Raw genomic sequence first — 13485 nt, forward strand, 5'->3', positions numbered from 1 at the left:
TGTATACCTGTATACCAACATCTCACCCGTTTGATGGTGACGTAACGTGTTAGAGATGAAATAAATAATAATAAAAAGAAGGAGCAGATTTCAATTCTGATCGATATGAACACGTGTTTCGAATTGTAAAACTCTGTAAGAGCAACATCCTTGTAACGAGGTGTTAGGCTGAGATATCAGTGAGAAACTCGAATATCACGTGATCCACTGCATATGGAGCAGATCGGTTATGAGTGCATGCGTTTTCTTATAGCAAAGTCACATCCGGCTTTCTGCTGTGTCCACCGAGGGAAAACGAACCCCCGATTTTAGGGCTGTAGATTCGTAAACTTACCGCTGTATCAGCAGGGGACAGATCAGTCATGAAACATTTGTTTTTGTAAAGTTATATTTACTGCGAGAAAACATGTTTATATATAGCACAGAAAATATGATAGAAAACGATATGAAGAAATGAATAATATCATGTCATCACTATAAGTGTTTAAGGTTCTTAACCCTTAATACGGATAATTTGCACGTAGCACAAAAATATAACAATAATCGACATAAAAAATAAATAATTTCGTTTTTTCTCTTTTATGTCGATTATTGTCATATTTTTGTGCTACGTGCAGTTATCCGTATTAACATTGCTTTATTTTGGAAGCTGTGGTCTTAAATTATTACCTACGTTACTTCAATAAAATATTATAATTTATGACACGAAAAAATAACAACTAACATTCCTGTAAGGAAGCTAGTCTTGCATTTTAACAAAAGTGTATAATATATAAATAATCATTGTGTTATTTGTATCTGATTATTTGTAAAACGGTGGTGATATAACAGACGATAGACACCAATTAGGACACTCTTTTACGTACACAAGTTAACAATACATAATCCACAATCTCACACAAACAATGCTATATATCACGTTTATCACGCAGGAGCTGTAATACTTTTGCTGCCTGCGTTAAAAAAAACTTAGCACCGAATCTAGAAAACGCACTAAAACAGTTCAGAAAGAATAGAGACACAATACAGTATTATGTATCTAATCTATGTAGGGTAACTTTTCTGATTATAGACCTTGAAGAGGCGATATTTCGTCCACATATACCGGAAGACTGAAGAGCGAATTTATTTTTGTTGCGCTAAAAATTACATTTATTTATTTTTCATGCTCATCTTCAAAGATAACATCTCATGAAAATGTAAACTTTGTATAATGGTAACGAACTTTGCCATCATCATTAAGTAGGGTCCGGCATGGCCAGGTGGTTAAGGAACTCTACTTGTAATCTGAGGGTCGCAAGTTTGAATCCTCGTCACACCAAACATGCTCGTTTTTTCAGCCGTATTGGCATTATAATGTTACGCTCAATCCCACTATTCGTTGGTAAAATAGTAGCCCAAGAGTTGTTGGTGGATGGTGATGAATAGCTGCCTTCCCTCTACCCTTACAGTGCTAAATTGGGGACTGCTAGCGTAGATAGCCCTCGTGTAGCTTTGCGCGAAATTAAAAAAAAAAAAGTCATAGAGACTAAAATGGACGTTTACAATCTACGCAGGTATTGTCTAACTTAGGCGCGGCTAACTAAACTATAAATAATATAAAAAAAAAAAAAAAAGACCGGTGCGTTAAACAGATGTCAACTAGCTGAATGATTTGTGTCACGCCTGCAGACGGTAAGGGTGTGTAGTTGGACTCAAAATATTGCGTGTTCGAGGAATTGCGATCCACCCATTATTTGATTCTGTATTTGAATGCTAGATTTTTTTTAGCGACTCGTTGAATAAGTGGATAAATCGGGTATCCAACGGCTTATGGTTGCAACAGTCACGCTTATTACCTTAAAATTTTGTATATCGCTCTTTGATCATTTTACAAGTTTCTTTAATCTTTGTTTGCATAAAGTTTCAATTATTACACCATAAAATTGGTTTAATGGGGCAATTAGTTTTATACAAAATGGTTATTTTGTTTCTGGCACTTAAAGATTATTAACCTATTTTAAGAGTAACGATCATATCTTATTCTCAGAATAACTTTAGATTTGGGGTCAGCGCTATTGATATCTCTACTTTCGCTCTTATCTGTCAGTTCAAAATTGTGGATAGCAAATTCAGATAACTCTTGAGTTGAGTTGCACGAATATTCGAAAGAAAGAAATAAACTTTCTAAAAACGCTCAACTCAAAATATACAACATTAAAAATCATTATCGACGTCCATAGTGCGAGTAAAACAAGCTTAACATTTGGTCAGTGTCATATGTGTGTTTCTAGAAGCTAAAATGGCTCTTTTGTGCATTACCACATGGATAAATTAACATGATTGGTTTGATGCCAATTATACCTGAGTAAATATATATACGTATATATACATGAAAATTCTAACGATTCGTCTCAGATATAGTTTTTTATCTTTGAATTTATAAACAGTACAAAAGGGATAAGGGTGTAATCAGAGATTTGTTTTACATTATATGTTTCGTTTATTTAAAATTTTCGTGCAAATATACACAAACGGTATCCTGAACATTGAAGTCCCTGATATTAATCTGATAGAATTGAGTGATGGCTGCTGTATCTGCACATTGAAGTCCCTAATATCCACTTGATATACTAGAGGGAATTCAGTTATATCTGTACACTGAAGTCCGTAATAATTATATGATTAGAAGGAAGACAGTTATTCAACGGCAGCTATGTTACCTAGCTCTTAAACTGTCTGATCAAACAGCGAGATTTGTCTCCTGTTCTTACAGCACATTCATAGTTCTAAAGTGTGAAGTGTATTTTAGTAGCAGCAGTACATCCATAAATTTCCTAGGTCATAGTCTGGGCAAACGAACTGGTAACTCATGACTCTTCCTACATGTTTGAGGTCAAAGGGCTTTACCAGCCATGATGTTTTGTTTTTTGTAATTGTTCGTAAACCCGTTTGTTTTGTGTTAGGCATAGAAAAACTGGATCTAGGTCTCAGAATTTACCTTTTCTTATTAGCTCACACGACAATCAAATCTTATTGACTTTTACTTGACCTTACAACTCTTGTCGAATGATACAATAAAAATGTACTGTCTCTCCATCTTCGCTCGTGTCTACATTTCAACTTTGTGGATTATCCTTGTGTATATTTGTTTTCCCTTGCACCTACGTGTGTGTACAAACCTGTTGCTCTGCTTACGCGTCTGCATGAGCGTATATGCACAATTCTTAAATACATTCATCAATACAACAGCAAAACTAAGCACTTAAGTTAAAAATAACAAAGCAGCAATAACCGCTGAAAAACAAAGTAAAAAACACAATCAGAAATATACGAGGTGCAGAAAGTTGCCAAGAAAGATACTGTAGTAACTGTGTCCGAAACGGGGGAAAAAATGAAGTAGATGCTACATTTACAGTACTGAAAAATCAGACAAAAACATGGATGCTACCAAACTTGATACTTCTATAGAAAAGCAGCAAAGAAAGAGTTAGGGACATCCTGTATCATCTGCATCTACTCACGGCAGACAGAAAATCACACAACACGGGTAATTGAAAACCTCGCTGGATACTTGCATGGTACAATTTACGAAGTTACTTTGAAGTTACGTAATATGTAAAGAATAACTCTTCAGTTTAGGGTAACTCAAATTATGTACGTTAAATACGTTGGACTAGGTTGTTTTGAATTTCGTGCAAAGCTGCACGAGGACTATCTGCTCTAATCGTTACCAATAATTGTCTAGATGGAAGGCAGCTAATTATCATCACCCATAATCAGCTTTTGGATTATTCGTTTACCAACAAAAAATGAGATTGATCATCGCATTTTAACGTCCCTCGCAAATGAAAGGTGAACACGTTCGGCGACACTTATTCGAACCTCTGACCCACAGATTACGAGTCTAAAGCCTTAATCAACATGTCAAGGCAGTCTTTTCAGCAGTAAGTCTAAAGCCTTATGATCGTAACATACAGGTTTCTATAGCTGTGATGGGCAGACCACGGATAACTCATTGTGTAGCTTTACACTTAGAAACAAACAAACTATTAGACTTAACTAGCTTCCATAAATGTTGAAAGTAATATATTTTATTATAAATGAAACCAATATTACGATTAGCTCTATCTACTGATGTAATAAGACATAATTTTTGTATATCGTTAAATTTACAGCAAGATTAATCATGCACTTCACTTTAGTTTACGTATTTGGTAAAGTGTGGTGCAGTTGATTGGATGTTTTCGTGTGTTATTGCGCTGACATGGCTGGTTGGCTGTGAGTTGTTTTAGTGTTGTACTGAATTTGAAGCTTTGTTAGATGTTTTCATGTGGTACTGTATAAGGATGGTTGGCTTGTTGAGTATTCCCAAGTGATATTGTATTAGCTGGCTGACTGGTGGCCAGGTTAACATAACACTGTATTAGGAAAATAGATTGGGTGATTTTGTGTGATACTCTACAATGTGGTTGGTTGGGTATATTCGTGTGGTCGTGTATTAGGGTGACTGTTTCGTTGGATGTTTTCATGAATGTAGTGTATTAGGGTGATTTTAGTCATTTCTAGTTTGATGTTGTACTATGATATCAATATTATTAATGTTACTTCAGGGGTTAATACCATGCCCACAACTGGGCATGAAAGTGGGTGATAGTTTGATTCGGGATGTTACGTGTCTTGGCACCTTTGTCAGAACCTCTTTCTGCTTTTTTGTTATATACTTAATTTTTTTGGGGAATGTTGATAGTGCAGTATCTATTTTAAGATTATTTGTTTGTTAAAACATAAAGCCGTAATAGGTTATAAATTTTGTGTTTATCACAGGGCACGAACCCAGAACCGGAGGGTTTATAAGCTCATCGTTGAGCTAACAAAAATATTGTGTTATTTTTCCTATAAATGATGTAACTGTGGTTTCCATGATATTGTTGGTTTTGTTATATAAATTACTCAAGTTAAATGTTAAAAAAAAGAAGGACCGGATCGTGATTTAACGTGCTATTTATTTAAAAATGACCATACTCTTATCCACATCTGGATAGAAGCCAGTTTTGTCATTAAATTTGTACCGAGGTCGAGGCAAAATTCACTATCATTATAATAGTCTATAAAAATATTTATTCATATATAAGAAAAAAATCAACAAAAACATGAAATTTACATACAACGTTTACTGATACACAGAAATCAGATGCGAAAACCCGAATTATTTGATTATCTGTTATAAAAGTATAATTCACAGCAGATCTATTTTACTAGAGATGCTGATTAGCCTGTGGTTTATGTATCATTGGCTACACAGAAATCAGATGCGAAAACCCGAATTATTTGATTATCTGTTATAAAAGTATAATTCACAGCAGATCTATTTTACTAGAGATGCTGATTACCCTGTGGTTTATGTATCATTGGCTACACACTACACACTACCACGTCAAGAAGAAATATCTTTCTAAGTCTATGAAAGAATAAAGTAACTTTAGAGCAACGAGGTATTGAAAACTGTCTTAAAAATTGAAAATTGTGAGTAATTTCTACTTGATATCTATTAATCATCGTTTATTTTGTTTTGTACGTTGAACTGTACTGAGTCCCAAAGATTTTATAGGAAAACGTTTAGAATGAGTTTATTTTTTGAAACAATGAACAAGAACTGCGAAAATATCATTGTACAACAGCACAATTACTTATAAAATTTATATGGTTTCATTTAACAGTGGAAACAATACTGTGACTCCAGAAAAACTTTCAAACGTAATCATACTTTTAAAATTGTGTTAAAATAACTCATCGAAGATGTCATTGTCCTCGTTTTAGGCTATTATTTTAGTTGTCTGTCATTTCGAGTTTATCCTACAGTTTCAAACTGGGAATATATGAGGTCAACAACACATTAAAGTGATTAGATAAAAACGAACTCGTAAGATAACTTTAAGTTCAATAAAAATATTCATTTAGAGTAACAACCAAACCAAATTGTGTACACTTAGCAACACCGTAATAATTCTATCCCTCTAGAGGCCTCCAGCCTTCTTAAACAGTGCACTGACTGAGTGGTGCACGTGCTGCTCAAGATAGGCAGTGTTGTTTAAAAACAAACAATACTTGTTGGTTTAAGTTACTCGAGATCTACAAAGTTTAATACGTTTAAGATCTGGGGCACAGAGAAATTTGATCAAACTTACGTTTAACAGTTATGTATGTACTTTCTTATTCTCTAGTTTCTAACATTAGTCTTAAAAATCTGTTGATCGAAAGAAACGTTAAAATAATCTTTTTTCAACAAGTACCACACCGTAGTAATGAGGCCACTTGAGTACAAAGTTCATTGCCTGAATCTATGAAGAGGTAATTCGTTGTAAATAACTTACGGGAAATAATAGTGCGTTATTATAAAATAAATTAAAATCAGAGGTACTACGATGTGGAAATAATTTTAATTTCTTTTATAGTTTATATTAGACTCTCACTTCGAGCTTGTTACTATTTTATGTTGAAATCACCAAGTGTTTAGTATAAAAAATCGCTGATATGTTGGCTAGGAAGAATTTAAAATTTTAGAGACTTCGATATAAATATTTTTGAAGAGGAAGTTAACTATTTATAATAAAGGTCTCTCCTACATTAACATTTAAACCTTGGCTCTAACCCTAAAACATGCTTGGAATCTCTATGAAAATGCTCTTTTTTTTTTGAAAGTGCATAAGAAGTTTTAAAACTAAAAAAAAATTGTATTATTACATTATGTAACACAAATTTTGTTCCTGGATAGTATGTGTTATTTATTAATTGCTTATGTTGTAAGAGTGCAGAAAATGGCCATTATATCCTTCAAATTTTGCTTTTGTGACCTGGATAATGAAATTTAGAAATTAACCTATTTTCTATGTAAAAACGGGCAAATTTGCACGTTTTCATTTACATAAGGTCTGAATAAAACAACATATGAATCAAGATCTACATGTATTTATACTAAAGTTATACAAAAATGAATAAAATTGTTTAGAAGTGAGCAATTTTTCGAGATTTGCGACTGTAATGTAAATCAATTTCACGTATCAGTCCCCAAATATTGTCTCCCATCATGTTTTCGTTATATGCTCCCAGGTCACAAAAGCAAAGTTTGAAGAGAAAAATAGGTCTTTTCCATTTACTTTAGGCATAAACAATTGGGAAATAACACTTTCTGCCCAGGACAAGAAAAAGTAAAAATTTTGTGATATAGTGTTATTATTATTGTATAATGTATGGAATTATGGATTAAACTACCAGGTTAGAGACGTGTGAGATTCAAGTAAAGCCGTTTTTCCATAATTTTGAGAGGTAGCAGCCATTTAACAGAGTCAACCCCCACAATGGCTTTGGCCAGTTTTGAACCGAATAGGGAACTGACTGTTACTCTTATAATGCATCCATAGCTGAAAATCCAAAATTTATTAATCAGCATTGTACACGAATCGTAGACCTTTGACCTACAACGCAGCGCTTTAAACATTATACCATGCCCAGTTCTATTTATTACCACTTTTATTGCAACTTAAATATGCGACATGATGCTGCTGTAATCAAAGCTTACATGCAGCAGGCATTTTAATTGTAATGGAATAGTAAGGATAAAATTTATACTCCTCGACCATGAAGGTGATCAGTACAAATTTGTCAGAGAATATGTTACTCTTAATCTTCGTATCTAATAAAACATTTCAGAGTAGAAAGCAATTCAGAAGTATTACTTTTATAAGAACGAATCAAACAAAAGAGCAACCTATAATAAGAAAAATATTTGAAAGTATAGATAAATAATTTTAACTGCAAAAACAATCATCAGACAAAAACATCCTTAACCGAAAGAAATCTTATCAAAAGAATTTTTGTGAAAAAACAACAACAAAATGTTTGGAAAATAAAACATTCCTAATAAACGTGGCGAGATTACATCAGCATTCAAAAATTAATTACCAGAATACTTGGAAACATTCTTATCAAGTAAGCACGTTTTCTTTAATAACTTTTCTCTGTGTGCAAAGAAGGGTCAAAGACCCACATCTTGTGAAACGAATATATGTTTTTTTTTCTTCTTTTATTTTAAGTTTTCGGTCACGCAATTATAGTACTGGGATCTACGCTCTATTATACAAATAATAAATCAAGAATTTTATTTAGAAACTTTTGAAACAAAAATACCTCTTTTTTTTCCTAATTTAGTTTTTAGAGGCAATCGTTCCAGTGACTTACAATATCAGTTCCTGCAGTAAGAGCTTTAACTTTGGCGTCGAAACGTCTAGACTGTTCATGGGTAAAATACTGCCTCCAGTCACCTACCTGACCTTTCCTAACAAAATCGACTTTCTTTGGCTTCTTTAAATCTCCAAGACCGGCTCTTAACAACCCGAAGCGAAGAAACGATGGGGTAGAGCGTCCGAAAATTATTTTAAATGGATTTGTGTTGAAAAAATCTTCCAAGTCTTTGTTCGTTGACTGCTTCATGTATTCTAAACTGCTGTAGTGCAGAATACGTTGTAGAAGTCCTTCGTTTTTAATCAGCATTTCGTGGTATTCTTTACCAATGAAATCAGCCACTTTTAAAACCGCTTCGCGATGATGCTCTTTCATCCATTCATAAGTTAGAAAGAGAACGTTGGGATTACTTCGATGAGGATACCACGACAATAAGTGGTCAAAGTAATCCCCAAAATCTGTTTCTCCTTTGATAAATAGTTCAAAAAAGGTTTCAAATGAGCCTTTCTGGAAGCGGTACATGGGGATCATCTTGGTGTGATGGTAAAACGAGACACAGCAATCCTTAGGGTTCCGAATTATATAAATATACTTGGCTTCTGAGGAGTAAGGTATGAGGTGGAACGGTAGATGAGTTTTGATTGGACCACGAGCGGGCATATCCATGATACTTTCGCTACCCATTGCTTCAAGAAATGGGGTCCGTTTAACAAAATCCATGTAATTTTCGTGTCTTTCCCCTTTGTTGAGAATTAATAATACAATCTGTTGCATCCATGTTGTTCCGCTCTTGGGATAGGTACAAATAAACACGTCATCAGGTTTGGGTTTATACTTTATAGCAGTATACCAATAGTGACTTGGTAACAAGGGTGGGTATCTCCTACCTTCGATAATTTTGTATTTAGGGAGAATATTCTTGGATGTAGGGTTGAAAAGATTCTTCAGGGTACTGAAATAAAAAGGAAAACGATCAGAATTGTCATATAAGAAGCAGAGAATCGTTTAATTCCGCGTGACGCATATAGGAAGTAATTTAGTTTAAACGCATTGCATACATAAGTGTAGTTACATCAGCGTGGCCAGTTGGTTAAAGTGCTTGACTCGTAATCTGAAGGTCGCGGGTTGTCACACCAAACATTCTCGCCATTTCAGCTGTGGGTGCATTATAATGTGCGTTCATTCTCACCATTTAATTGGTAAAAGAGTAGTCCAAGAGTTGGCGATGGGTGGTGATGACTTGCTGCTCCTTCTCTCTAGTATTGCACTGTTAAATTAGGGACGGCTGGCGCAAATAGCCCTGGTGTAGCATTGCGCGAAATAAAAAAACAATAAAAAATATTTCAGTATAATATACAGTTTCAGTAATCTGAGCTTGGAAATAGACCCATATTTTAAATTTCAACCTTATGAAACATCAGTTAAATAGCCAAGACAGAGAACCCTTAGATTTAAGTATAGCATTTTCAATTATAACTAGAGATAAGGTAAGCAGTCAATAGCTCACGTCACCACCAGGTTCTGACAGTGAACTGAATAATCGGTTTAACTATAACTGTTGTAACTAGTTCTCAGCTGAAAAGTTAGGTCGTGTTCACGGTCATCGCAGCGCAATCACTGGATTTCTCGATTTGCATTTCCTTGCACTCTAACCACTATGCCACGCCTCATTTCAGCTAAGAAGCAAAAGTTGTTGTCGTGACTTTTAGAGAATAATTAATGAAAATATATCACTCTGTAAGCTTCGTGATCAAAAAATAACAAGAATCCTGTACTATGAACACAGGAATTTACCTTATCTTTTAATCTCAGTAAAACTTTAAACTACCGATGTTTGGTTTAATAATGTAACTGTAACAACAACGGTATTACCTTTCTAAGATTATCTATCATAATATAACTGTAACAACAATGGTATCACTTTTCTATGATTATCTATCATAATATAACTGTAACAACAATGGTATCACTCTTCTAAGATTATCTATCATAATATAACTGTAACAACAACGGTATTACCTTTCTAAGATTATCTATCATAATATAACTGTAACAACAATGGTATCACTTTTCTATGATTATCTATCATAATATAACTGTAACAACAATGGTATCACTTTTCTAAGATTATCTATCATAATATAACTGTAACAACAATGGTATCACTTTTCTATGATTATCTATCATAATTTAACTGTAACAACAATGGTATCACTTTTCTAAGACTATCTATCATAATATAACTGTAACAATAATGGTATCACCATTCTAAGATTATCTATAATGATGTAAATATAACAACAATGGTGTCATTTTTCTGAGATTAACTATCATGATGTAAGTATAACACCAATGGTGTCACCTTTATAAGATTACCTATCATAATTTAATTTTAACATCTAAGATTACATATCAAACGCTTTGCCTTGAGAAAAAACAAACAAACAATAATTCGAAGTTTGTAACTTACAAATGTAATTTTTATCTCGTTTGTGTAACATATAAAGCAGAACCCTAACGTTTGATTTACAGTTATAGTAATTTCTTTTACAATTGCTGAATCACAAGGAAACGAGTTCATGAAATATGTTTAAACGCATACACGTGATGTTATTTTGTTATTATTAGCGACATACTCTTTACATGTAGTTTCTGTGATGAATATGAAACACTGTTCGTAAACATAGAAACTCCTATTTCATGCTCCAGATTTGCAGCATAAGTTGCAGATACTAATCAAATAACTCTTCGACTTTGTACAGAGATGAATGAAAATATCGTAGGATTATTTTCGGTAGGTGACAGAATTGTTGTATGTGCTCTTCATGTGTATATGTTCCAAGCACATTTGTTTGTTTATTTTCGAATTTCGCGCAAAGCTACACGAGGGCTATCTGCGATAGCCGTCCCTAATTTAGCAGTGTAACACTAGAGGGAAGGCAGCTAGTCATCACCACCCACCGCCAACTCTTGGGCTACTCTCTTACCAACAAATAGTGGGATTGATCGTAACGTTATAACGCCCCCACGGCTGAAAAGACGAGCATGTTTGGTTCGACGGGGATGCGAACCCGCGACCGCCATATTACGAGTTGAACGCCTTAACCCACCTGGCCATGCCGGGCCCTCCAAGTACATCTATTGCAACAATAGAGACGAATACCATTCCCTCACTCAACATCAGTATCAAGATGTCCTCCCACTTGTAAGGGTCGAGAATTATGATTCTCCGTTTTCTTCACTTATATTCCTCGCTGCCTGCACCATCTTTCATAACTTAAGTTTATTATGTATAATTCATTTTGTAACGTCATCGAAGCAGGTATGTCTCCATCTGCCTCTCGCTCTTCTACCTTTAATTTTTCTCTCACGGGTTCGAATCCGAAAGCAAGATGTGGCTGATTAATAGGAGTGACAATCAGACTCTTAGCATATATAGTGGGTAGTATGGTGCTGCTTAGTGAATGCTTCTCCTGTGATTTGTAGTTCAAATCTAGGGACGGCGGCAAATGGACTTAATGGCTTTGTTATGAATACACAAAAGTGTTTTGCACATATAAAGATTTTGAAAGTCATTAAACATTTTTTAGTATTCTTCAAATACGAAAGTTATGTCTAAAGTGATCAAAATCCTCATTTGTTAGTTCGATTGCTTCTATGGCATATCTTTACACTTCCAATAATTTTTTTTCTTTCTACCAATTCAAACATGGAAAACACAACCTGTTTCTGCTTAGAAGAAACACAACATCGGTACATTCCACTCTAGTCTACCGTTGCTAGGGCAAAAACGAAGGTCTGGAAGATACAAGACACTAAAAGCAATGTAAAAATATAAGCCACGCGGAATAGATTGCATAAAAAATCGGTTAATTGGAAGGGTAAAATAAATGACCAGGATAAAAACTATTCTCTTGCTTGTTTATAAGGAAGCCCATTACTTCAGCAAAAATGAATAAGTATTATAAAAACACAATGATCAAAAGTATTGGTAAATCATATCCCCAAAACTCGATAAATCCTAATATTATCTAAGTGACAGATCTGTGAGAGGTGAGCAGTATTAAATAACATTACATTGTTATTTGTTATTATTTTGTTTATTTCATAAATTCGCGTGAAACTACACAAGGACTATCTATATTATCGTTCCATAATTTTATACTGAAAGATCAAAAAAAAAGAAACTAGTCAAAAACACCTACCGCCAAGCATTGGGCTACCCTGATAAAAAAAATTATAGTTTGATTCCTCAATGTTATGAAGTATCCAAAGCCACAAAGTGCATTGCGGGATTCTTAGGCCACAGGCTGCCAGTCCTGATCGGTAGTCACTATAGAATACGCTCCGCCTAAAATATATTTTCACAACACCACCTAGTGGTACAGTGGTATGTCTGCGGACTTATACTATTAGAAATTGGTGGTGGGAAGAGAAGATAGCCCATTGTGTTGCTTTGCGCTTGACTTCAAATAAACAAACAAACAAACAAATATTTTCACAACAGTCACAGTAACCCAACTAGCAGCTTTTACAATATAACTAACCTGCACCAGTGGTCGGCGTATTGTTTCAACAGATTCCGCAGGCGACAAAAAATATCCACGGGAATGGAAAGTAGAAAATAGATAAAAAGACACCCAGCTGTAAAATTAATCATAATTTCTGCGCTGCCAAATTGCAGATAGTTGTTAATTAGTTTTCAGAAAGACGTTCTTTAAAAAGATGAGAAAACGAACGATGTCTTTGCTATAGAGATCTTATTCTTACTAAATGAAATTCACATGGTTATAAGAAATAGAATATTTTAGTTTTAACTCGAAGGATCGACGCTTTAAAAATAAAATGTTTCGCTTTGCAGTCTCCAATTTTACGCTGCTGCAAACTGAAATTCCTAACAGATGATTGGCTAAATGTAGGTCACGTGGCTAGAAGTTGACATACTTTTAAAGAAAGCCGTTCGTCATAATTTAGTATAATTAGGTCACATCATTTCTTCTTTTATCATTTTCATTATCGTATACGCAGACATAGCCTTCTTATACGGTTTAGAAATAAAAGACTGGTGAAATTTCATGCTACGATACAGGTGTGTCAAAGGAAGGTTGTGATAAAAATAGAAACACTGTGTCCCGCGTTTTTAACCGGGAACAATAAGAGTTATTTTACAAACAGCCAGCACTCTGGCGGCTCTCTCAGTTTGATAGGTATGTTTGTTCATAAGCACAAGTTAGGGAACGTGGGTTGTCGGCCCACCTCATACTT

At 34.4% G+C, this 13485-nt stretch overlaps 1 protein-coding gene across 1 annotated transcript; it reads right to left on the minus strand.

Moving 5' to 3' along the window:
* Nucleotides 1–5557: 5557 nt before the first annotated feature.
* On the minus strand, nucleotides 5558–13068 carry LOC143235421 (sulfotransferase 1C4-like). Its single transcript, XM_076473571.1, has 2 exons — nucleotides 12768–13068; nucleotides 5558–9172 (listed from the first exon to the last, which is right to left on the minus strand). Exons 1-2 carry the CDS (start codon nucleotides 12878–12880, stop codon nucleotides 8191–8193), a joined length of 1095 nt encoding a protein of 364 aa, XP_076329686.1. The 5' UTR covers nucleotides 12881–13068; the 3' UTR covers nucleotides 5558–8190.
* Between the last annotated feature and the right edge of the window lie 417 nt (nucleotides 13069–13485).

The sequence above is a fragment of the Tachypleus tridentatus genome, chromosome 12, assembly GCF_004210375.1.
Source record: "Tachypleus tridentatus isolate NWPU-2018 chromosome 12, ASM421037v1, whole genome shotgun sequence".
Taxonomy (NCBI): Eukaryota; Metazoa; Arthropoda; class Merostomata; order Xiphosura; family Limulidae; genus Tachypleus; species Tachypleus tridentatus.